General features: G+C 46.0%; 2 protein-coding genes across 2 annotated transcripts; one reads left to right on the top strand and one right to left on the bottom strand.

Annotated features, from left to right (window-relative positions):
- The first annotated feature begins 15,610 nt into the window (after window positions 1-15,610).
- LOC115647744 (claw keratin-like) lies at window positions 15,611-16,581 on the top strand. Its single transcript, XM_030554504.1, has one exon. It carries the CDS (start codon window positions 15,996-15,998, stop codon window positions 16,488-16,490), a length of 495 nt encoding a protein of 164 aa, XP_030410364.1. The 5' UTR covers window positions 15,611-15,995; the 3' UTR covers window positions 16,491-16,581.
- A 4,763-nt stretch (window positions 16,582-21,344) lies between these two features.
- On the bottom strand, window positions 21,345-21,868 carry LOC115647737 (claw keratin-like). The gene has a single exon (XM_030554491.1). It carries the CDS (start codon window positions 21,866-21,868, stop codon window positions 21,374-21,376), a length of 495 nt encoding a protein of 164 aa, XP_030410351.1. The 3' UTR covers window positions 21,345-21,373.
- Window positions 21,869-23,706: the final 1,838 nt, after the last annotated feature.

Here is a 23,706-nt window from a genome sequence, read left to right as displayed (position 1 = left end):
GCAGACAAAGAGGAGGTTGTTCTGAATGTTTACCCAGAGATCCAGGTTGTGGATGAATATTCTCTGGAGAGACTGATGCCATTGCAGGAACCATAACCCCCGGCTGGTTAGTTAAAACGGTGGCCAACCTCCCCACGCATATATTCCTCTCTCTTTGTGTGGCTAAATTTCCAGTATTAAGAACAAGAGGATTGCAGTAATGTGAACTTATTTTTCATTGATGGAAATCGTGCAATCCATTGCTCTCTGTCTGTTTGTGTGGCGTGCATTGGTGAAGCCGCACCACTGTGGTTCCTGTGCTCATACCGAACCCTTCCAACATTCCTCCCATGTGTGCAGCCTCCTCTGCTGCACCCCGCAATGACCAGAGTTACAACTCAACGTTTTTATTGACGTTCAAGGAACCACAGTGAAAGGGTCTGTGACTGGGCTTCTAACGCAGGTTTCTGAAACAGCAAGTAAAAATCAGTCTGCCTCTATGTCTGTCCATTCATCTGTCCCCTGCCAAGCAGCAGGGATCCTGGGGCTGCGCAGCACAGGGGTGTGTGCGTGTGAGAGAGGGGATGTCCTGGTTGGGGCAGGGGGGAGTCCAAACAACTTAACCTGCTGTAAGGAAAAGGTAGTTTCAACCTTGATTTTCTCCTCGGGAATCTCTGCCAAGTTAAAGTAGCTGTCTCTGCCGTCTCCTCCCAGAGAACCAGGCGACAAGCCAGACTGAGTGGTGATTTTTCTAAGAGCTTTTGCATCAGTCATCTTGACTTGAGATGTGAAAAGTGCCATGATTACTTTACTCTAAGGCTATCTCTGCACTAGTGACTGTCCGTGTACGGCTTTGGGCCTAAACCTCTGAAGCATTTGTCAATCACTCCCCGTCTGACTTTCACCGGAATGTGCCTCCCTTGACCTCCATGGCAAACAGGTATAATTATAACATTCAGGGTGGGTTGCCTGATGCTTCCTCCGATCTAAGCATTTCAAAGTGCTTCACAAACGCTCATCAAGTGTTATACAGCCAATGAGATGAATGACTAAAGTAGTAATAATTTTGACTGGGATTAAATGTTCCCTCATTGAAGATTAGATTCACTTCAAAAATGCATGTCAAGGTCTCAAGTGTCAGTCTAGTGCTCAGTTTGTGATTCCCAGCCTTTCAGATTGGGGCTCTTTGATTTTCATTCCTTGTACCTTTGCATTTCCCTTTTATACATATTTTGAAATTTAAAGGTAGATACTGAAACAGTGTGAAAGGGAACAGTTGCATCCATCAGCTTGGAGGAATGCACTTTATCTAGCCTAGCTTAGAGTGTCTCTGTGTCCTTTGGGGCTCAGGGCATCATCTCTGGGGACATGTGTGACCGCTGCATTATTTGCTCTACAGATCGCTCCTACCTGGATGGGAAAGCAGGAGCCTGGGGCTCTGCAAGCAGCCAGTGAGTTCCCAACCAACCCTCCCCAGGACAGGCTCTGAGTGAAGAGCTCTGGTAGGTAGAGACCGAGAGAAGGGTTTGTCGAAGGCCACCAAAATAACTATTGTTAGAATCCTTGAATCCTAATCCATAATTTGGGGACATCTATTCCCATCAAAAAAAATGTTGTTAAAATAATTGGACCCTGTGCACACACACAACTCTAATGAGCCTGCAGTGCTTTGAAGTCCTTTGATTTGAGAGAGTCTGTGATCATGGAGCATAATATCACTCTGAGATCTGGTTTATGTGGAGGTGGACAAGCACATTGAGGTGAAGGTTACACAGGGAGCAAGTGGCCGAGTCAGCAATAAAATCAATCCTAGTGATTTACTCACCCCATGCTCATCACTGCTCCTGAACTGCATTGGACAGTTCCCATTGTAGCATCAGTAAAGTCAGGAGAATGATGGCAGGAATGTAGCTGGCCCATAACATTTTCAGAGGAAATAGAGCTGAAGGGTTTAATATGCCTCTCATACCATGCGGAGTTAGAGAGAAAATGATTCTCCAAAAGACAGAGGGAAAAGAATTACATCAGTTGAAGGAGTTACTCAAAGTTTGATTTTTAACTAATTGGGCCTTCAGGAACAAAAGGGCCTCTCAAGGGCTCCTGCAGCCTAAAAAACTGTCTAAAAACACTCCTGACTCGGGGGCCTTCTAACAGCTTGATCTAGTTTTCCGATGAGAACTTCAGAAGTCCTGTTGAACTCACTTTCTCCATAACCATACAGACAATGTGCTAGGGACTGAATTGAATTTAATTTAGGACTGAATCTTGCACAGACACTCTGTGATTGAAAACAATGGGAAGGGTTTGGGTTTTTTCAATTATTTTTCTGTTATTGAGTTGCAGGTGTTGGTTTCTCCATAGTTTAGAAGTTAAGGCCTGGATTGTCAGACAAAGACATGCAGTTGTGACACTGGAGCCTATTGATTTTAGTTGGATCTTGGGCATTCAAATCCCTTAAGGATTTCCGAAAAATCTCACCCCCAATTTTTGATAAATGGCTTAGGAAGAAATTCCCTAAGTTTCCTCCATAAAGGGCTAATTCATTGTTCTTCTGTTTTCTTCTGTAGCAGCCAGTGAGTTATAGTAATGAGACAAGGTACTGCATTACATGGGCCACTTGTCCCTTCCAGCATAGTAATTGCTACGTTCTCACATTCAGAAGTGAATCTAGCTGCAGATCCTCATCTGATCCAATTTAGTGTAGCTGCAGTGAAGCCAGTGGATGAGAGCAGATTTACACCAGGGGAGGAGCTGGGGGTTTGTGTTTTGTTTTGATTTCAAACCCCCTTTTTTTTATTAATCAGCAAGTTTGGTGACTCACGAAGGATTACAAACCACAGCACCGCCTTGCGATACTGGACTGAACTCGTTTGTCAGTAGATGTCAGGGTTCTGTTGGCCCCTTCCTAAAGCTCAGTGAGGGGGGTTTCATGGCCCTCTCCCAGTACCAAAAGAATGGTGAAGGGCCAATGAGAAATCAGGATCCTGAGACTGGCAGTCCCCAGGGGCAATGGCAAGAGTCCACCGCTGCAGGTCAGCCTGATTGACAGGGCAGGCAGACCAATGAGCGAGTCAGAAACCCGCTATCCTGTCCTCCACAAGTCCACTACTTTTTCTGTCCTTGGAATCACATCTCTCTGATGGGTCACAGTGACAGAATGGAAAAGAATTCTTCCAGCTTTGTGGAATGAAGTACAGAGTAGTATATCTCTTCAACATTGCCTTCTTTCTGAATGAGAATAATAAAGATCCAAAGGAATTACAAGTATGTACATTTCAAGCTTCTTCATGTGTAATGTAGGAATAAAAATCTCAGTATACAATTCAAGCTGGGGAATATTTTGATAGAAAAGAATTTAATTCTTCTCAAGTGTAAATGTTATGCTTATAGAAATCACACAAGATCTTTTATAGGAGAGAAGGCAATACGCCACATTTATTGAGAATACAGCAGTTAGTATATGCTTTTCAGTTACATGCAGACACACACACCATGCACACAGTCCTGCCAGTCGATGTTATCGTTACCAGTCCGGAGTCTGGATCAATCTAATGGCCAGCCAGATTGGTCGCAGAGGGGAGCCAGGCTCTGTCGGTTGTGATCCAATTCTCCTGGAGTTGTTGGCAAGACGAACCCAAAGTTCCATGGCAAAGCACACTGTTCTTATAGTCCTTTCTTTTCATTGGAGTCTATGGATTTTGCTGTGTCCTTTTCTGTCCAGTTACTCTTTAATTGGAGTTAACTTTTGATGGCTTCTTCCATTCCAAAACGCCTCCAGAAGGGTCATCCTGACCTGGTTTAGATTTAATCAATTATCTTGTGTTTAAGGGTGCTAGCCTTCACATTAGGGTCGCCAATCTGCCCTTCCTCAATCATGGATGAGCGTTGATGGTTCTCTGGCGTTGATAAGTCTCATTAAGTCTCTTCACTCCCCCTCCTTTGACCATCTGGCTTCAACAATGGCCTTCACACCTTATCTCTTCCTGATGCATGCATTCCTCAATCACCCAAACAGTTCTTTGCAGAGACCTTCAAAAGGTAACAAATAGCAATGTTTTATGTTGAACAAGAAAGACATTGTAAATTAGACATTACTAAATCTTGTAACTATTTTTTGTCACATGGGGGCCTGGGCCTCCAATATTTCTCTAATCTAACTAACATAGTCAGAAACACGATCCTGTCTGTTACTTATAAGGTATGAATAAAAAGAAAATGGCTAATACTGGTATCCACTATTCTATTCATTTAGTCTAATACCTTAATTCTTACAATCAACCATATAATGTATACAGCCAAAAGATAATCAATTATAAAGCACAGTACCCACAGTACAACAGAAATACCCACCAGTAAGGAAGCAACTACAAATAGAGGGAGTAAAGGTGCATTGCAAGACTCTCAATGGTAGATCATTGTTCACACTTAGAAGAGAAGATGTTTCACCCAAGAGTTCACCCGAAAATCATCAAAACAAAACTGAAAAAATGCCAAAATGAGCCTCTCTAAGAGTTACTCTCAGATTAGTGATGTATCTGGAAGTGTCCAGTATGGTTTAGGTGATACAGGTTAGTTTTGAGAACGAGTAGCCAAACTGTTGGGGTTCATTTCTGACTCTGCCAGTCAATCCCTGTCTAACTTTTACCTGAATGTGCCTCCCTTTATCTCCATGGCAAACTGGTAGAAATGTAACTTTCAGGGTGGGTTGTCTGAGGCTTCCTCCGATCTGAGCATTTCAAAGCACTTCACAAACACTCATCAGGAGTTAAACAGCCAAAGAGATGAATTACTGAAGTAGTAATAACATTTTACTAGGATTAGATGTTCCAGCACTGAAGACCAAAAGGAAGGTGAAGGACCAATGAGAAATCAGGGATCTTGAGACTGACAGTCCCCAGGGGCAATGGGGAGAGCCTAATGCTGCTGGTCAGCCTGATTGACAGGGCAGGCAGGCCAATGAGGGAGTCAGGAGCCCAGGGTCCCGTCCTCCGTGTGAGCTGGAGCTGCCTCAGCCAGCGCGGGCCCAGCTAAGGGGAGAGCAGCAGCCAGAGCTGAGCTGAGCGGAGCCGCAGCAGCCTGAGGGGCCAGAGGAGCAGCCCAGAGAGCAGAGCTGAGCTGGAGGCAGAGCCGCAGCCAGGCTGGGGCAGAGTGGGGCTGGGGCTGGGGCTGGGGCCGGGGCCGTCCGGAGCCGGGTGCGGTGAGCAGCTGGGTGAGTGGGGGGGACCCTGGGCAGAGGGTCCAGCACAGGGAGACGCCACCAGCCAAGACGGGGATCATGACACTGACGGGGGCCTGACGCTGGGAAGAAGGGTCCTGCCACCTGGAGCCTGAGGGCGTGTGGGAAGCGCCAGAGCAAGTGTCCGACCCGCAGCGTCCCTGCAGCACGGCCAGGGACTGGGCGGGGGGAACAGACTGTGAACTGCCCTGACACTGCAGAGACGGCTGTGTGTGGTGTCCCTCAGCCCACAGGGTGGGGTGTCTTGCTCCTTTATCCTTTCCCATTTTCCTTATTTATTTATTAGTTGCTGTTTAATAAATTGTTTTTGCTTTGAACTATATGTGGTGATCAGTGAAGGATCTGCTGTGAAGAGAGCAGCAGGAGTGGGGACACCCTACCCCTGTCCTAAGTGTCCATGACAAGACTGCGAGTCAAGAACTTCAGGAATCCTGGGCCCAGCCTTGTCAGGGTTACAAGGTTTCTGCCACACAGGAGAGTGGAAGGGGAGCTTTGACATCAGACAGCCTCTGGGTAAAGGGAGTGGGATTGAGGACTCAAATTCTTGGCTAGCCAATTCCACTGGGGGAGTGAATAAGCTAGGAAAGTTCCCCATGATCATAGACCATTAGGGTTGAAAGGGAACTCAGGAGATCATCTAGTCCAACCCCTTGCTCAAAGAAGTACCAATCCCCAAATGCCCCCCTCAAGGATTGAACTCATAACCCAGGGTTTAGCAGGGCAATGCTCAAATCACTGAGCTATCCATCCTGCCCCACACACATAATAGTGGCACCAACCCCCCCCCAACACAGAGGTTACATCCTAACAAGGAAACTAGTGTAGTACCTGTATGTGAATGCTTACGGGAAGAGGGTAGGTTTAGAAGAGAAAATAAGGAAAGAGCAAGTAAAAAATCACTTAGAAAAGTTAGATGCCTGCAAGTCAACAGGGCCTGATGAAATGCATCCTAGAATACTCAAGGAGTTAATAGAAGAGGTATCTGAGCCTCTAGCTATTATCTTTGGGAAATCATGGGAGACGGGGGAGATTCCAGAAGACTGGAAGGGGGCAAATATAGTGCCCATCTATAAAAAGGGAAATAAAAACAAGCCAGGAAACTACAGACCAGTTAGTTTAACTTCTGTGCCAGGGAAGATAATGGAGCAGGTAATCAAAGAAATCATCTGCAAACACTTGGAAGGTGGTAAGGTGATAGGGAATAGCCAGCATGGATTTGTAAAGAACAAATCGTGTCAAACTAATCTGATAGCGTTCTTTGATAGGAAACGAGCCTTGTGGATAAGGCAGAAGCGGTGGATGTGATATACCTGGACTTTAGTAAGGCATTTGATACGGTCTCGCATGATATTCTTATAGATAAACTAGGAAAGTATAATTTAGATGGGGCTACTATAAGGTGGGTGCATAACTGGCTGGATAACCGTACTCAGAGAGTAGTTGTTAATGGCTCCCAATCCTGCTGGAAAGGTATAACAAGTGGGGTTCCGCAGGGGTCTGTTTTGGGACCGGTTCTGTTCAATATCTTCATCAACGATTTAGATGTTGGCTTAGAAAGTATGCTTATTAAGTTTGCGTACGATACCAAACTGGGAGGGATTGCAACTGCTTTGGAGGACAGGGTCAAAATTCAAAATGATCTGGACAAATTGGAGAAATGGTCTGAGGTAAACAGGATGAAGTTCAATAAAGATAAATGCAAAGTGCTGCACGTAGGAAGGGACAATCAGTTTCACACATACAGTATGGGAAGAGACTGTCTAGGAAGGAGTATGGCAGAAAGAGATCTAGGGGTCATAGTGGACCACAAGCTTAATATGAGTCAACAGTGTGATACTGTTGCAAAAAAAGCAAACGTGATTCTGGGATGCATTAACAGGTGTGTTGTAAACAAGACACGCAAAGTCATTCTTCCGCTTTACTCTGTGCTGGTTAGGCCTCAGCTGGAGTATTGTGTCCAGTTCTGGGCACCGCATTTCAAGAAAGATGTGGAGAAATTGGAGAGGGTCCAGAGAAGAGCAACAAGAATGATGAAAGGTCTTGAGAACATGACCTATGAAGGAAGGCTGAAGGAATTGGGTTTGTTTAGTTTGGAAAAGAGAAGACTGAGAGGGGACATGATAGCAGTCTTCAGGTATCTAAAAGGGTGTCATCAGGAGGAGGGAGAAAACTTGTTCACCTTAGACTCCAATGATAGAACAAGAAGCAATGGGCTTAAACTGCAGCAAGGGAGATTTAGGTTGGACATTAGGAAAAAGTTCCTAACTGTCAGGGTAGTTAAACACTGGAATAGATTGCCTAGAGAAGTTGTGGAATCTCCATCTCTGGAGATATTTAAGAGTAGGTTAGATAAATATCTATTAGGGATGGTCTAGACAGTATTTGGTCCTGCCATGAGGGCAGAGGACTGGACTCAATGACCTCTCGAGGTCCCTTCCAGTCCTAGAGTCTATGAGTCTATGTAAAAGGATAAAGGGAGACAAATCAGTCATCAGGAATGGTAATGTACAAAAGCCAGTAGGAGAACACTTCAGTCTTCCTGGACACTCAATAACAGACTTAAATGTAACCATTCTTCAACAAAAGCAATTTTCCTTCTCTTGGTATTGACGCCTCCTCATCACTTCTTGGGAGTGGACTACATCTGCCCTGACTGAATTGGCTTTCAACACTGGTTCTCCACTTGTAAGGTTACTCCATTCTCTTCATGTGCCAATATATATTTATGCCTGAATCTGAAAATTTCACTCCATGCATCTGACGAAGTGGGTTTTTGACCTACAAAAGCTTATGCCCAAATAAATATTTTAGTCTTTAAGGTGCCACCAGACTCCTCGTTGTTTTTGTGGATACAGACTAACACTGCTACCCCTGTGATATAATGATCCTTAGTTTAATTTAATGACAAGCCTTTTGTTATATTAATCATCCTGCCTCTGTTTATAAACAACCCCCCCGTCCCAAGGGTAGAAGCTGAGAGCAGCACAGAACTTCTCACATTCCACTCTCAAGCTCTGTCTGGGACCAGGGCTTGCGATATGAGAAGACCTCTGGTACAAAACTTGGGGTGGGTGGGGGGAGGCAGGAACCACTATGGGTTGTGGTCCCCTTTTTGTTCCAGCCCGGCCCACTGCCTCTCCTCTAACCCATGAGATTCCGCCCTCAGTCAAGACCAGAAGTGGGAGTCGCTTCAGGGTGAGAGCTGCACGGGCAGCGGTGGGGAACAGAGGATGGTCCACCAGTCATGTGTAGGGGGCCCAGGAATCAGGGACATGGGCTGGGGGCTGCTCTAGGGCCCCTCTGCCCTGGCAGGTGGAGGGGCCTGGGCTCCCTGGCTTGGCTCCAGCTTCGGTTTGGCCGGGGGGCAGGGCTTTGGGGGAAGAGGAGGGGCAGGAGTGGGCCCATGGAGGGGTGGGACCTCGTGGCCCTCCCACTAATAGGAAGAATCCATCACCCTTGGTCTACAGTTAACATTGCATTAAGTATGTGATCTCTTGGCTACTTTTCTTTTCTTTATGAAAACCTGGGGCACTGTCCTGCAAAGCAAAATGTATGATTGGTCTTCTTAAAACTAAAGGGAAAATGTACATGAAGTGAAAATCTGTCTCTAAGTCTTTGCAGGAAAAGACTCTATCTACCCAGGGCTCCGAAAATTGCAACTAGAGAAGTGCCCGGAGCTGCTGGCTACATAGGGAGGAATTTCATTCAACACGATTTTTAAGCAAGGAGGGAGGAACAAGGAGAACCAGAAGACTGATATTATGATGTAGCAGAGTTTTTAATACAAATGAAATTGGCAGTACACAGTTACAGGAAGAAATACTACAGAGCAGAAAGAATGTATTTCCAGTGTTTCAAGAAGGGCTATGACCGATTACACGCCACAATGGGGCACATTTCATGTTCTGTTTGCTTTGGTGGAGCTGCAGAGATTGACAAACAAGTCTCCTTTGTAACCATTTTAAGTTCCTTGTTTTACCCCAGTCTGTGGGAAATGAGACAAAGCAAAATAAAAGCAGAGGACTATGCAGCTTCTCCATTAGCCCATAGCTAAAGTCAAAGTGAGGTGCTAAAAGTACTTATTGATGGAAAGGAAAGAACATGTGGGGCCTAATTCTCCTTGACAGCAAGGTCTCTTTTTCCTGTCAAGGGACTTAAAGTTATAATAAATGTAAATGATACCTATCTTAAGGTTGCTGTTCCCTTCATACAGTAGGATCCCTGTAAACAGCCTGCAAATAAAAGAATCAGCACATGGCTGGGAAAACATTAGCAGAAAGAGTCACAAAGCGTAACATTAGAAATGCAGCACGGCTGTCAGCCCAAGGTGCTGAGCGCACACAGCTCCCACTGAGTTCAGTTGGAGCCCTGTTTGCCCAGCACTTCTGAAAGCCATGCCCAAAAGATCAGGGGTGAATCTGAATCTTGTTGTTCATTTCCTGGTTCTTCCTTCTTCCATGGATGTTCCTGCTGAGTTTAACATGGCCCACAATATCCACCAAGATACCTCCGGCCATATCCCCTGTATCCCCATAATCCCCCATAACCATAAAGGCCTGGGTAACCGCAGTGTCCTCCATAGCCCAATAATCTCCCATAACCCTAAGGGCCCCTGTATCCAACTAATCTCCCTAAACCTCCATAATAGCCTCCATAGCCATACAATCCTCCCAAACCGAATGAGCCCCCCAAACCGGCTCCCACCACAGGTGCTCCTACAGCTGCCACTTCGCTTTGTTGTGGGAAATTGCTGAGAATTGATTCGGGGAGGGTCACAACAACCGGTGAGGGTCTGATCACCACTTCGGAGACAGGGCAGTGCCTAACGCACGGCTCCTTGGAGCTGCCAGTAACTGGACTAGGCCGGGCCACCCCGCATTCTGGATACCACAGGCTGGAGAAAGTCATCTTTCTGGGGTGGAGGTCAACTTGCAACACACAAGAGGGATGAGAGTAAAGAGAAGGTAGAAGTGCTGGTGGAAGAAAGGTTTCAAAACTCAGTTACAATTGCAGTGAGGTCAGTATGGGGCCAGAGAGAGAGAGGAAGAGGGCATTTCGGCGGCAACACCTCTCGATGACTCCACTTGCTGTTGACAAGTGATGTCATCGAGAGGCTTTGCCCCCGAATTTCAGCGGTGAGGCCTCTTGATGACATCACTTGCTGTTGACAAGCGAGGTCATCGAAAGGTGTCGCTCGTGAATTTCGGTGGCGACGACTCTCGATGCCGTCACTTGTCGATGGCAAGAGACGTCATCCGCTGAAATTCGGGAGTGACGCCTCTCAATGACGTCGCTTGTCAACGGCAAGTGGAGTCATCGAGAGGTGTTGCCGCCAAAATGCTGCCAAAATTCGGCGGCATTTCGGCGGGTGCTCCACCAGCACAGTGGTCCTTCGTCTGGCGTCCACCAGACAAAAGGTTGGGGATCACTAAGTTAGTCTCTTGGTTTGTGCTCATGTATTTGTTTCTATTTGGTCTTTCTATGCCTCTTGTCCACTTGTCCACTTTCAGTAAGCTTCTCTCCCAACCAGCCCCTTTCAGCCTCTCTCAATGACTTTGTCTGTAAAACACAGACTGGAATAAGAGCGACATAAAATTACATCATCTGAAGAGAAGCACCTTCAATGAGTATTTCTGTTCAGGAGAACACAGGAATTACTCAGCCGGAGCACTCCACTTGTCAACTTCATCTGTCTCTTGTCTCCAGTACTGAGGCGTAACAGCTGCTACAGAATAAAGTAGAAGACCACCGAATTGGGCCTTTCTGGGAAAGTTTCTTCCAAATCCACCTAAGTGAAAAATGGCTAAGGGACTTTCTAAAGTTACTGAAAAGATTTCAGTGCCCTAAATCTATTTCCAATTAATAGGAAATATGTTTCCCCAATTGTAAATGTTGTTCTTAAAGTCCCTCCTTTAGCTTCAGATCATGAATCCACCAGTGTCTGCAACTCAGTAATGACACAAGATAATTATGGAAGAACACCATGATCTCTGATAAAAATCACAGTGAGAACATGCATGATTCCATCTGAAATGAAAAGAGGAGGTCCTAATTAGTTACCAAACAAACTTTATTGCCTTCATAAATCCTCTTTTTGATGGAGCTGTTTTCCTCAGCGTTGGTGATTATTGGGCTAATCTCAGCCTCAGAGGGTGTGACATGCATGTTGCACTCTTCAGTTGTCTTTCATCTTAAATTTTTTTAGGGCAACTGCATTTCTTGTGTCATTCCAATGACTTTATTGTTGCTCCAATGAGAATGAATGTCAAGGCGATTCTAAGCAGCATCAGTAGCACAAGTAGGGTGACCAGACAGCAAGTGTGAAAAATTGGGACAAGTGGTGGGGAGTAATAGGAGATTATATAAGAAAAAGACCCCAAAATCGGGACTGTTCCTATAAAATCAGGACATCTGGTCACCCTAAGCACAAGTGGGTGTCATGAAAGGAATCCAATTTAGTCCTTTCAGTTCATGTTGGTCATGGTTATGGGTATTGGGCAGTTCATTCTAAATGTGCCATTTTTCTCCATTCTCACCACCTCTATTCCTAGCAGGTCAGATCCAATCCCCTTTGTACCCCCCTTTGCCTCCAGTATGTTTCCTGTGGGGACTTTAAGTCTGAAATTCACTCTTTGGCAAGGGGATAGTATGATTTATATGAACAATTGGTACCACAGGACTCTTTGTCCTTATAAACAATGTTAGTCCCATTTTAAACCTTCAAACTCGGTCTTAGCAGGGACTTAAGCCCTCACAGATTTTAATAAATACCAAATTCAAAACTACATTTGAATGAATATGAAATAGAACCAAAATATGTGGCTTTAAATCATGATCTGATTAAGGGAATGACATGAGAGACCTTGGCCTATAGTTTGTGTAAAGTGACTGTGTGACTCATTGCAGAGGTGTCTGATCCCCACAACAATATATTAATATTCTAGGAACACGACCCTTTGCATGTGTGAAACACCGGGGAATGTTTGTGAGGGGCTTTGAAATCTTGCGTTCTGAGAATGCTGAAGAACTTCCAGCCTTAACATCCTCACTCTGTCTGTTTGATAGGCCTACAGAAAGAGGTACAAGGAGCTTTGCATTTCCCTTTCTTTAGCAAACATTCTTTTACAAAGCTCAAGAGGCAGATACTGAGCCAGCGGACATCAGTAGAGTTCCCTAGACTTCAGTGATGGTCTGTGCTTTACAGCTGAGGGAAGACATTTAATGCTGCTCGAGTTAGAAGAAATCCTGGTGGGGGGGTGTATTTTCCACTTTAAAAATCATTCTGTGTCTGTCTGAAAATCTTTGTGTGGGAGACGGGTCTTGCAGGATGCACTAGGTTGGTCAGACTTCCAATTAATCCAGTCTCATCCCACAGCTCTCTGATCGTTTGAAGAAGGAATCCTTAACTGTCAGTGCTGTGCTTCTTCCTTTGCTTTATTAGCTGAAGTCTCTCACAAAACCCACTTCTCTTGGCTGCTCATGGGTGGAGATGCAGTACCTGATGTTTCCCATTGGTTTCCCTATTCGTTGGCTTTGAGCATAGGTGATGGGTTGCATAGGCAGGGGGGAGGCGTTGCCTTCCCAAACAATCAAGCGTGACCCCACTCCCTTCCCTGACATTCCCTTCATCCAGTCGTGGCTCCAGTCCTCCCAGATCCAAGTCCAGCCCCCTAGTGCTCTAGGGCAGGGGCCACTCACCACCCGCCTTCCTGCACTCTGGGGCTGGGGCCACATGCCACCCACCTTACCCTCCTCTGCTGAGGAGGTTGGGGCTGCCCATTGCTCTCCCTACCAGCACTCCATTGGGGCTGAGGGGGCTAGCTGCAGGACTGGGTTGGTGTCTGCACTGGGGGGAAGAGGGGTGGCTCTCAGCTTGGAGGGGATGGGAGATTAGCTCCAGCAGGGCCTTGGGTGGAAGTGGTGGGGCCTCTGGTGGAAATGGTGCGGTAGAGGCTAACCTCTCCCAGCTGGAGGTTTAAACACCACCCATAGCTTTGAGAACTAGGGGGTAGAGGTGCCAAATATGCACAAAGAGAGACACTTGCAACAAGATTTCTCTAACCTCGACTAGATAAAGTGTGTTCCTTCAATCTGAAGTTGATGGAACTGTTCCCTTTTACACTGGTTCAGTAGCTACCCTTCAAAAAATATAGAGAGCTGGAAGGGACCCCAAAGGATCATTGAGTCCAGCCCCCTGTCTTCACAAGCAGAATCAAGTGCTGATTTTACCCCAGATTTCTAAGTGGCCCCCTCAAGGGGGGAACTAACAATGCTGGATTTAGCAGGCCAATGCTCAAACCACTGAGCTATCCCTCCCCATCCCTTAAACTTTAAAATATATATAAAAAGAAAATGCAAAGTTCCATGAAACAAAAATCAAAGAGCCCCAATTTCAAAGGCTGGGAAACACAGACTGAGCACTGGAATGATATTTGTGACCTTGACATGCATTTTTAAAATGAATTTAATCTTCAGTGTTGGAAGATCTAATCTCAGTAAAAAGTGCTTTGAAATGCTTAGATCAGAGGAAGCCTCAGACAATCCACCCTGAAAGTTACAATTATAGCTTTTGCTACAGAGGTAAATCAAGGCACATTCAGGTGAAGGTCAGACTGGGAGCTATTGGCAGAGTCAAAAATAAACCCCAACTTAATATTTACAAGGTTACTACGCCTTTGGAAAATTGATAGACTTGTAATTCCTTTGGAGAAGTATTATCCTCAAGTATAAAAAAGCCACCGTTCAAGTGGATCACAATATTAGCCAGGTTTTTATTCCTGACGCTGAGATCCAAGGATGCAAACATTTTTTAATCAGACATGTTACTAACCTTGTCTTGTAACATGCTATAACAGGGATCAACCTAGAGCTCAGCCTGTGGCAGGATGCGTCAGAAATACTGGGTTGTATTTCTGTTTCTGCAACTGACCCCTGTGTCTGACCGTCACCTCAATGTATCTCTTTCTGTAGGCCTATCAAACAGACAGAGTGAGGATGTTAAGGCTGGAAGTTCTTCAGCATTCTCAGAACGCAAGATTTCAAAGCCCCTCACAAACACTCATTGGTGTTTCACACATGCAAAGGGTTGTGTTCCTAGAATATCAATATATTGTTGTGGATATTAGACACCTCTGTAATGAGTCACACAGTCACTTTACACAAAATATAGGCCAAGGTCTTTCATGTCATTCCCTTAATCAGGTCATGATTTAAAGCCACACATTTTGGGTCTATTTCATATTCATTCAAATGTAGTTTTGAATTTGGTATTTATTAAAATCTGTGAGGGCTTAAGCCTCTGCTAAGACCGAGTTTGAAAGTTTAAAATGGGACTAAACATTGTTCAGAGGGAGAGTCCTGTGGCACCTGTTGTTCATAGGCATTGTACTATCCCCCTGGCAAAGAGTGAATTTCAGACTTAGAGTCCTGACAGAAAATATACTGGAGGCAATTGAATGATTCCCATTGATTCAAAGGGGATTGGATCTGACCTGCTAGGAACAGAGGTGGTGAGAATGGAGAAAAATGAAACATTTAGAATGAACTGCCCAATGCCCCTAACCATGACCAGCATGAATTGAAAGGACCAAACTGGATTCCTTTGATGACACCCACTTGTGCTACTGATGCCGCTCAGAATCACCTTGACCTTCATTCTCATTGGAGCAACAATAAAGTCATTGGAATGAAAAAAGAAATGCAGTTGGCCTAAAAAATTTTAAGATGAAAGACAACTGAAGAGTGCAACACGCATGTAACACCCTCTGAGGCTGAGATTAGCCCAATAATCACCAACGCTGAGGAAAACAGCTCCATCAAAAAGAGGATTTATGAAGGCAATCAAGTTTGTTTGGTAACTAATTAGGACCTCCTCCACAAACACCATCACAGATCGTACAAGCAGTCCTAGGAACTGTATAAAAGTGCTCACCACACAGCACTCTTCTAAACACTTCTCTGAACTTCATCTCCTTGGTGAACTGGGTAAGTCCAATTCCACTCAATCTCTTTCTAACCCCAGAAATATCACAGTAGGGCCTCTTTTCAATTAAGATGGAATCTTGCATGTTCTCGCTGTGATTTTTATCAGGGATCACGGAGTTCTTCCATAACTATCTTGTGTCATTAGTAAGTTGCAGACGCTGGTGGATTCATGAGCTTAAGCTAAAGGAGAGACTTGAAGAACAATTGAAAACATATTACCTATTAACTGGAAATAGATTTAGGGCACTGAAATCTATTCAGTAACTTTAGAAAGTCCCTTAACCTTTTTTCACTTAGGTGGATTTGGAAGAAACTTTCCCAGGTTAGTCCAGAAAGGTCCAATTCAGTAGTCTTCTACTTTATTCTGTAGCAGCTGTTACTCCTCAGTACTGGAGACAAGAGACAGATGAAGTTGACAAGTGGAGTGCTCCGGTTGAGTAATTCCTATGTTCTCCTGAACAGAAATACCCATTGAAGCTGCTTCTCCTGAGATGATGTAATTTCATGTCTCTCTTATTCCAGTCTGTGTTTTACAGACAAAGTCATTGAGAGGGGCTCAAAGGGACCGGTGGGGAGGGACGCTTACTGCAAGTGGACAAATGGACAAGAGAGGTAGAAAGACCAAATAGGAACAAATACAAAGAGACTAACTCCACTCCTCCTCTCTCTCTCGGGCCCCATGCTGACCTCACTACCATTGTAACCGAGCTTTGAATCCTTTCTTCCACCAGCACTTCTACCTTCTCTTTACTCTCATCCCTCTTGTGTGTTGCAGGTTTACCTCCACCCCAGAAAGATGACTGTCTCCAGCCTGTGGTATCCAGAATGCGGGGTGGCCCGGCCTAGTCCAGTTACTGGCAGCTCCAACGAGCCATGCGTTAGGCAGTGCCCTGACTCTGAAGTGGTGATCACACCCTCACCTGTTGTTGTGACCATCCCCGGACCAATTCTCAGCAATTTCCCTCAGCAGAGTGAAGTAGCAGCCGTAGGAGCACCTGTGGTGGGAGCCGGTTTGGGGGGCTCATTTGGTTGGGGGGGATTGCGTGGCCATGGAGGCCTTTACGGAGGGTTGTATGGTTTAGGGAGGTTAGGTGGTTATAGTGACCATTATGGTTATGGGGGATTATTGGGCCATGGGGGATACTGTGGTTACCCAGGTCTTTACGGTTATGGGGGATTATTGGGTTATGGGGGACACTGCGGTTACCCGGGCCTTTATGGTTCCGGGGGATTATGGGGGTATGGGGGATATGGCCGTAGGTCTCTTGGTGGATATTGTGGGCCATGTTAAACCCAGCAGGAACACCCATAAAAGAAGGAAGAACCAGGAATTTAACAGCAAGATACAGATTCACCCCTGAGCCTATGGGCACGGCTTTCAGAAGTGCTGGGCAAACAGGGCTCCAGCTGAACCCAGGGGGAGCTCTGTGTGCTCAGCACCTTGGCCTGACAGCCGTGCTGCATTTCTAATGTTACGCTTTAGGACTCTTTCTGCCAAGGCTTTCCCACCCGCGTGCTGATTCTCTCTTTCACATGTGGACTCATTCTGAATTACACGCAGGCTGTTTACACTGACCCCGCAGGGTGAAGGAACAGCAGCCTTCAAATAGGCAGCGTTTATGTTTAGTATCACTTTAAGTCCCTTTTAGGCACCACATTTTCTACCTTTCCATCAGTATGTACCTTTAGTGCCTCACCTTGATCTTTGCTCTGGCCAGATGTCTAATGGAAAGGCTGCATAGTCTATTTTGCTTCGTCTCATTTCCGACCAACTGGAATAAGACAAAGATCTTATAATGGTTACAAAGGGGACTTCTTTCTCAATCTCTGCAGCTGCAACAAAGCAAACAGATCATCGTGTTTGAAATGAGCCCCACTGAGGCATGTGATGGGTCACAGCTCTTCTTGAAACACTGGAAATATATGCTTTCTGCTCTGTATTATTTCTTTCTGTAACTGTGTACTGCTAATTTCATTTGCATTAAAAACTCTGTTGCATCATAATATCAGTCTTCTGGTTCTCCTTGTTCCTCCCTCCTTGCTTAAAAATCGTGTTGGATGAAATTCCTCCTTGTGCTGCTGGCACTTCTGCAGTTGTAATTTTCAAAGCCCTGGTAGATAGAAACTTTTCCTGCAAAGACTTAGTGACACATTTTCTCTTCATTTACGTTCCCTTTAGTTTCAAGAAGATCAATCATATGGTTTGTGTTAAGAGTCTCTGAGAGTCTTTGCAGGTTTTCATAAGGAAAAGAAAAGTGGCCACAAGATCACATACTTCACTGTAGGCCAACGGTAACAGACTCTTCCTAATAGTGGAAGGGCTACGAGGACCCATCCCCAATGTGGTCCCACTCCTGCCCCTCCTATTCCCCAAAGCCCCGACCCCCTGGCCAAACCAAAGCTGGAGCCAGAACAGGGAGCCCATCACCCCCATCTGCCAGAGTTGGGGGGCTTGAAAGCAGACCCCAGCCTGTAGCCCCGAATCCAGCACCCCATCCATGGCAGATGGTGGGCTCAAGGTTCCCCACAGCTGCCTGTGTGCTTCTTACTCTGACCCTGCTCCTGCTTCTGGCCCAGACGAGGGTAGAGCCTCATGGGTAAGAGGAGGGGCGGGGAGTCAGGCCCACATAAAAAGTGGACCTGACCCAGAGTGGTTCCTGGCCCCCCTTCCGCTTCCCCTTCCCTTCCTCTTCCCATTCAGTTCCCCCAAACACATGCAACTCTTCAAAAGAACCCAGTTTCAAAAATAAAAGTCAATGTGTCTGCTTGACACCTCCTTTGCATTAACTTTATGCAGCTGCTGTTAGAAAGTCAAAAGGCAGAAAGAAACGGTCCATATCCATGGAGGGGAGATCACCAGGCTGAATTCTCATTGACACTAAAGCCTTTTGACAGTGCTCTGGCATGGGAAAGAGGCACTCACTCAAGTCATGGTAGATGTAGGTAACATCCACCTTATGGCCCCTGCCTCCTTTGCACTTTCCGGTGTGGTGTAATACCCATTGTGTAGTTGAGAATCAGGCCCGGTGGGGTGATAACAGAGGAAACCCATAACCAGGAAGGCATTAGACGAAACCGATCAAGGGTAACATGGCAAACATGAGGAATGTTTACAGAGGTGCTGATGAAATGCAGCTCTCTCATTATTTCACAATGAGTTTGGTGCACTCAACCCTTCTCAAAGCCAGGCCTATGGGATCAGAGGTGAATCTGTATCTTACCGTTCATTTCCTGCTTCTTCCTGTTCCCATAGAGATGCCTGGTGAGCGCAACGTGGTTTACAATTTCCATTTAGGTCCCGATGACCCCATCCCAATCCCCCCATCCCTGTTTTCCCCAACAACCATATAGGCCCCTGTGACCATGGAGCTCGTCCTAACCGTATTGGCCTCCATAACACTATAATCTCCCATAACCACTGGCACACCGGTTACAGTATAATCCTCCATAACATTAGAAACCTCTATCAGCACATGTGCCCCCATCGCCACCTCCAGTGTCAGCTGCACCCGAAGATTCCACTCTGCTTTCCTGAGGGAAAGAGCTGAGAATTGCTCCTGGGAAGGACATGACAGTGGCGATTGGATCAGCACTGTAGAGTCAGCGCACTGCCTTATGTCTGGCTTGTTACAGCTGTTGTGCACGGTGTGTGGAATGTCATTGCATGTGTTTCTGAAGCAAGAAGATCTTGAAAGAAAGCAAGAAAGAAAGATTGAGGGACCTAACGAGCTCTTTTGAATCCTTGTTACTCTCTTTGTCCCAAAAATTATCCTGTCGTTAAGAGGTAGAGGGAGCTAGAGGCAGGGTACCTAAGTGAAGAAAGGCTGGGGCAAGGCAGACGAGCTGGGGATATATAAATTTATACTTCTTAGAGACAGGACATTCCACACACCGTGCACAACAGCTGTAACAAGCCAGGAGCAATTCTCAGCTCTTTCCCTCAGGAAAGCAGAGTGGAATCCTCAGGTGCAGCTGACACTGGAGGTGGCGATGGGGTCATATGTGCTGATAGAGGTTTATAACATTATGGAGGATTATATTGTAACCGGTGTCCTAGTGGCTATGGGAGATTATACAGTTATGGAGGCCAATACGGTTAGGACGGGCTCCATGGTCACAAGGGCCCATATGGTTTTTGGGGAAAACAGGGCTGGGGGGATTGTGATGGGGTCATCGGGACCTAAATGGAAATTGTAAACCACATTGCGCCCACCAGGCATCTCCATGGGAACAGGAAGAAGCAGGAAATGAACGGTAAGATACAGATTCACCTCTGATCCCATAGGCCTGGCTTTGAGAAGTGTTGAGTGCACCAAACTCCATGTGAAATAATGAGAGAGCTGCATTTCATCAGCACCTCTGCAAACATTCCTCATGTTTGCCATGTTACCCTTGATCGGTTTCGTCTAATGCCTTCCTGGTTATGGGTTTCCTCTGTTATCACCACACTGGCCCTGATTCTCAACTACACAATAGGTATTACACCACGTTGTAAAATGCAAATAAGGCAGGGGCCATAAGGTGGATGTTACCTACATCTACCTTGACTTGAGTGCCTCTTTCCCATGCCAGAGCACTGTCAAAAGGCTTTAGTGTCAATGAGAATTCAACCAGGTGATCTCCTCTCCATGGATATGGACCGTTTCTTTCTGCCTGTTAACTTTCTAACAGCAGCTGCATAAAGTTAATGCAAAGGAGGTGTCAAGCAGACACACTGACTTTTGTTTTTGCCACTGAGTTCTTTTGAAGAGTTGCGTGTGTTTGGGGGAACTGAATGGGAAGAGGAAGGGGAAGGGGAAGCGGAAGGGGGGCCAGGAACCACTCTGGGCCAGGTCTACTTTTTATGTGGGCCTGACTCCCCGCCCCTCCTCTTACCCCTGAGACTCTATCCTCGTCTGGGCCAGAAGCAGGAGCAGGGTCAGAGTAAGAAGCACACAGGCAACTGTGGGGAACCTTGAGCCTGCCATCTGCCATGGATGGGGTGCGGGATCAGGGGCTGCAGGCTGGGGTCTGCTCTCGAGCCCCCCCAACTGCGGCAGCTGGGGGGATGGGCTCCCTGTTCTGGCTCCAGCATTGGTTTGGCCAGGGGTCGGGGCTTTGGGGAATAGGAGGGGCAGGAGTGGGACCACATTGGGGGTGGGTCCTCATGGCCCTCCCACTATGAGGTAGAGTCTGTCACCGTTGACCTACATTGAAGTATGTGATCTTGTGGCCACTTTTCTTTTCCTTATGAAAACCTGCAAAGACTCTCATAGACTCTTAACACAAATCATATGATTGATCTTCTTGAAACTAAAGGGAACGTAAATGAAGGGAAAATCTGTCCCTAAGTCTTTGCATAAAAAGACTTTACCTACCAGGGCTTTGAAAGTGCCAGCGACACAAGGAGGAATTTCGTCCAACACGATTGTATAAGCAAGGAGGGAGGAACAAGGAGAACCAGAAGACCGATATTATGATGCAGTAGAGTTTTTAATGCAAATGAAATTGGTAGTACACAGTTTCAGGAAGAAATACTACAGAGCAGAAAGAATGTATTTCCAGTGTTTCAAGAAGAGTTGCGACCCATCACACACCTCAGTGGGGCTTATTTCAGACACGAAGATCTGTTTGCTTTGTTGCAGCTGCAGAGGTTGACAAAGAAGTCCCCTTTGTAACCATTATAAGTTCTTTGTTTTATTCCAGTTGGTGGGCAATGAGACGAAGCAAAATAAAAGCAGAGACTAGGCAGCTTCTCCATTAGACATCTGGCCAGAGCAAAGATCAAAGTGAGCCCCTAGAGGTACGTACCGATGGAAAGGTAGAAAATGTGGTGCCTAAATGGGACTTAAAGTGATACTAAACATAAACGGTGCCTATTTGAAGGCTGCTGGTCCTTCACCTTGCGGGGTCAGTGTAAACAGCCTGCATGTAATTCAGAATGAGTCCACATGTGAAAGCGAGAATCAGCACGCTGGTGGGAAAGCCTTGGCAGAAAGAGTCCTAAAGCGTAACATTAGAAATGCAGCATGGCTGTCAGACCAAGGTGCTGAGCACACACAGCTCCCACTGAGTTCAACTGGAGCCCTGTTTGCCCAGCACTTCTGAAAGCCATGCCCATAAGCTCAGGGGTGAATCTGTATCTTGCTGTTCATTTCCTGGTTCTTCCTTCTTCTGTGGGTGTTCCTGCTGGGTTTAACATGGCCCACAATATCCACCAAGAGACCTGCGGCCATATCCCCCGTATCCCCATAATCCCCCGTAACCATAAAGGCCCGGGTAACCGCAGTGTCCCCCATAGCCCAACAATCCCCCATAACCGTAAAGACCTGAGTAACCAGAGTATCCCCCGTGGCCCAATAATCCCCCATGACCGTAATGGCCACCATAACCACCTAATCTCCCTAAACCATACAACCCTCCGTAAAGGCCTCCATAGCCGTGCAATCCCCCCCAACCAAATGAGCCCCCCAAACCGGCTCCCACCACAGGTGCTCCTATGGCTGCTACTTCACCCTGCTGAGGGAAATTGCTGACAATTGGTCCAGGGAGGGTCACAACAACCGGTGAGGGTCTGATCACCACTTCAGAGTCAGGGCACTGCCTAACGCATGGCTCGTTGGAGCTGCCAGTAACTGGACTAGGCCGGGCCACCCCGCATTCTGGATACCACAGGCTGGAGACAGTCATCTTTCTGGAGTGGAGGTAAACCTGCAACACACAAGAGGGATGAGAGTAAAGAGAAGGTAGAAGTGCTGGTGGAAGAAAGGATTCAAAGCTCGGTTACAATGGTAGTGAGGTCAGCATGGGGTCCGAGAGAGAGAGGAGAAGTGGAGTTAGTCTCTTTGTATTTGTTCTTATTTGGTCTTTCTTCCTCTCTTGTCCATTTGTCCACTTGCAGTAAGCGTCCCTCCCAGCCGGTCCCTTTGAGCCCCTCTCAATGACTTTGTCTGTAAAACACAGACTGGAATAAGAGCGACATGAAATTACATCATCTCAGGAGAAGCACCTTCAATGGGTATTTCTGTTCAGGAGAACATAGGAATTACTCAACCGGAGCACTCCACTTGTCAGCTTCATCTGTCTCTTGTCTCCAGTACTGAGGCGTAACAGCTGGTACAGAATAAAGTAGAAGACTACTGAATTGGATCTTTCTGGACTAACCTGGGAAAGTTTCTTCCAAATCCAGCTAAGTGAAAAATGGTTAAGGGACTTTCTAAAGTTACTGAAAAGATTTCAGTGCCCTAAATCTATTTCCAGTTAATAGGTAATATGTTTCCCAATTGTTCTTCAAGTCTCTCCTTTAGCTTTAGCTCATGAATCCGCCAGTGCCTGCAACTTACTAATGACACAAGATAGTTATGGAAGATCTCCGTGATCCCTGATAAAAATCACAGCGAGAACATGCAAGATTCCATCTTAAATGAAAAGAGGCCCTACTGTGTTATCTCTGGGGTTAGAAAGAGATTGAGTGGAACTGGACTTACCCAGTTCACCGAGGAGATGAAGTCTGGAGAAGTGTTTAGAAGAGTGCTGAGTGGTGAGCACTTTTATACAGTTCCTAGGAGTGCCTGGAGGATCTGAGATGCTGTTTGTGGAGGAGGTCCTCATTAGTTACCAAACAAATTTGATTGCCTTCATGAGTCCTCCTTTTGATGGAGCTGTTTTCCTCAGCATTGGTGATCAGTGAGTTAATCTCAGCCTCAGAGGGTGTGACATGCACATTGCAGTCTTCAGCTCTTTCATCTTAAAATAGTTTAAGCCAACTTCATTCCAATGACTTTATTGGTGCTGCAGTGAAAATGAATGTCAAGGCGATTCTGGACAGCATCAATAGCCCAAGTGGGTGTCATGAAAGGAATCCAGTTTTGTCCTTTCAATTCATGCTGGTGGTGATTAGGGACATGAGGCAGTTCATTCTAAATTTGCTAGGAAGCAGGGAGCCATTTTTCTCCATTGTGTGGCCTTCAATCATGACCTGGTTAAGGGAATGACACTCGAGATCTTGGCCTCCATTTTGTGTAAAGTGACTGCACTGTGTGACTCAGTGCAGAGGTGTCTAATCCCCACAACAATGGATTAATGTTATAAGAACACGACCCTTTTCGTGTGTGAAACATGAGGGAGTGTTTGTGAGGGGCTTTGAAATCTTGAGTTCTGAGGATACTGAAGAACTTCCCACTTAAACATCCTTACTCTGTCTGATGGGCCTAGAAAAAGAGGCAGGTTGAGGTGAAGGGCACCTGGGGTCAGTTGCAGAAACAGAAATACAAGCCAATACTTTTGACTTCTCCTTAGATTCGTTGTAACATGGCCTTCTTTATACATGAGGGTAATAAAGGTCCAAAGAAATTACAGGTGTGTACATTTTAAGCTTGTTCATGTGCAGTGTAGGAATCAAAATCTCAGTATACAATTCAAGGTGGGAGAAATTTTGATAGAAGAGAATTTAATTCTGCTCAGGTGTAAATACTCACTGTCACGGAGTGTAGGGGGACACGGGGCCCTACACCCCTGGATTCCTGCTA

The sequence above is a fragment of the Gopherus evgoodei genome, chromosome 1 (genome assembly GCF_007399415.2).
Source record: "Gopherus evgoodei ecotype Sinaloan lineage chromosome 1, rGopEvg1_v1.p, whole genome shotgun sequence".
Classification (NCBI taxonomy): domain Eukaryota; kingdom Metazoa; phylum Chordata; order Testudines; family Testudinidae; genus Gopherus; species Gopherus evgoodei.
Note: the sequence above shows the minus strand (reverse complement) of the source record. Positions and strands in the feature narration are given on the sequence as shown.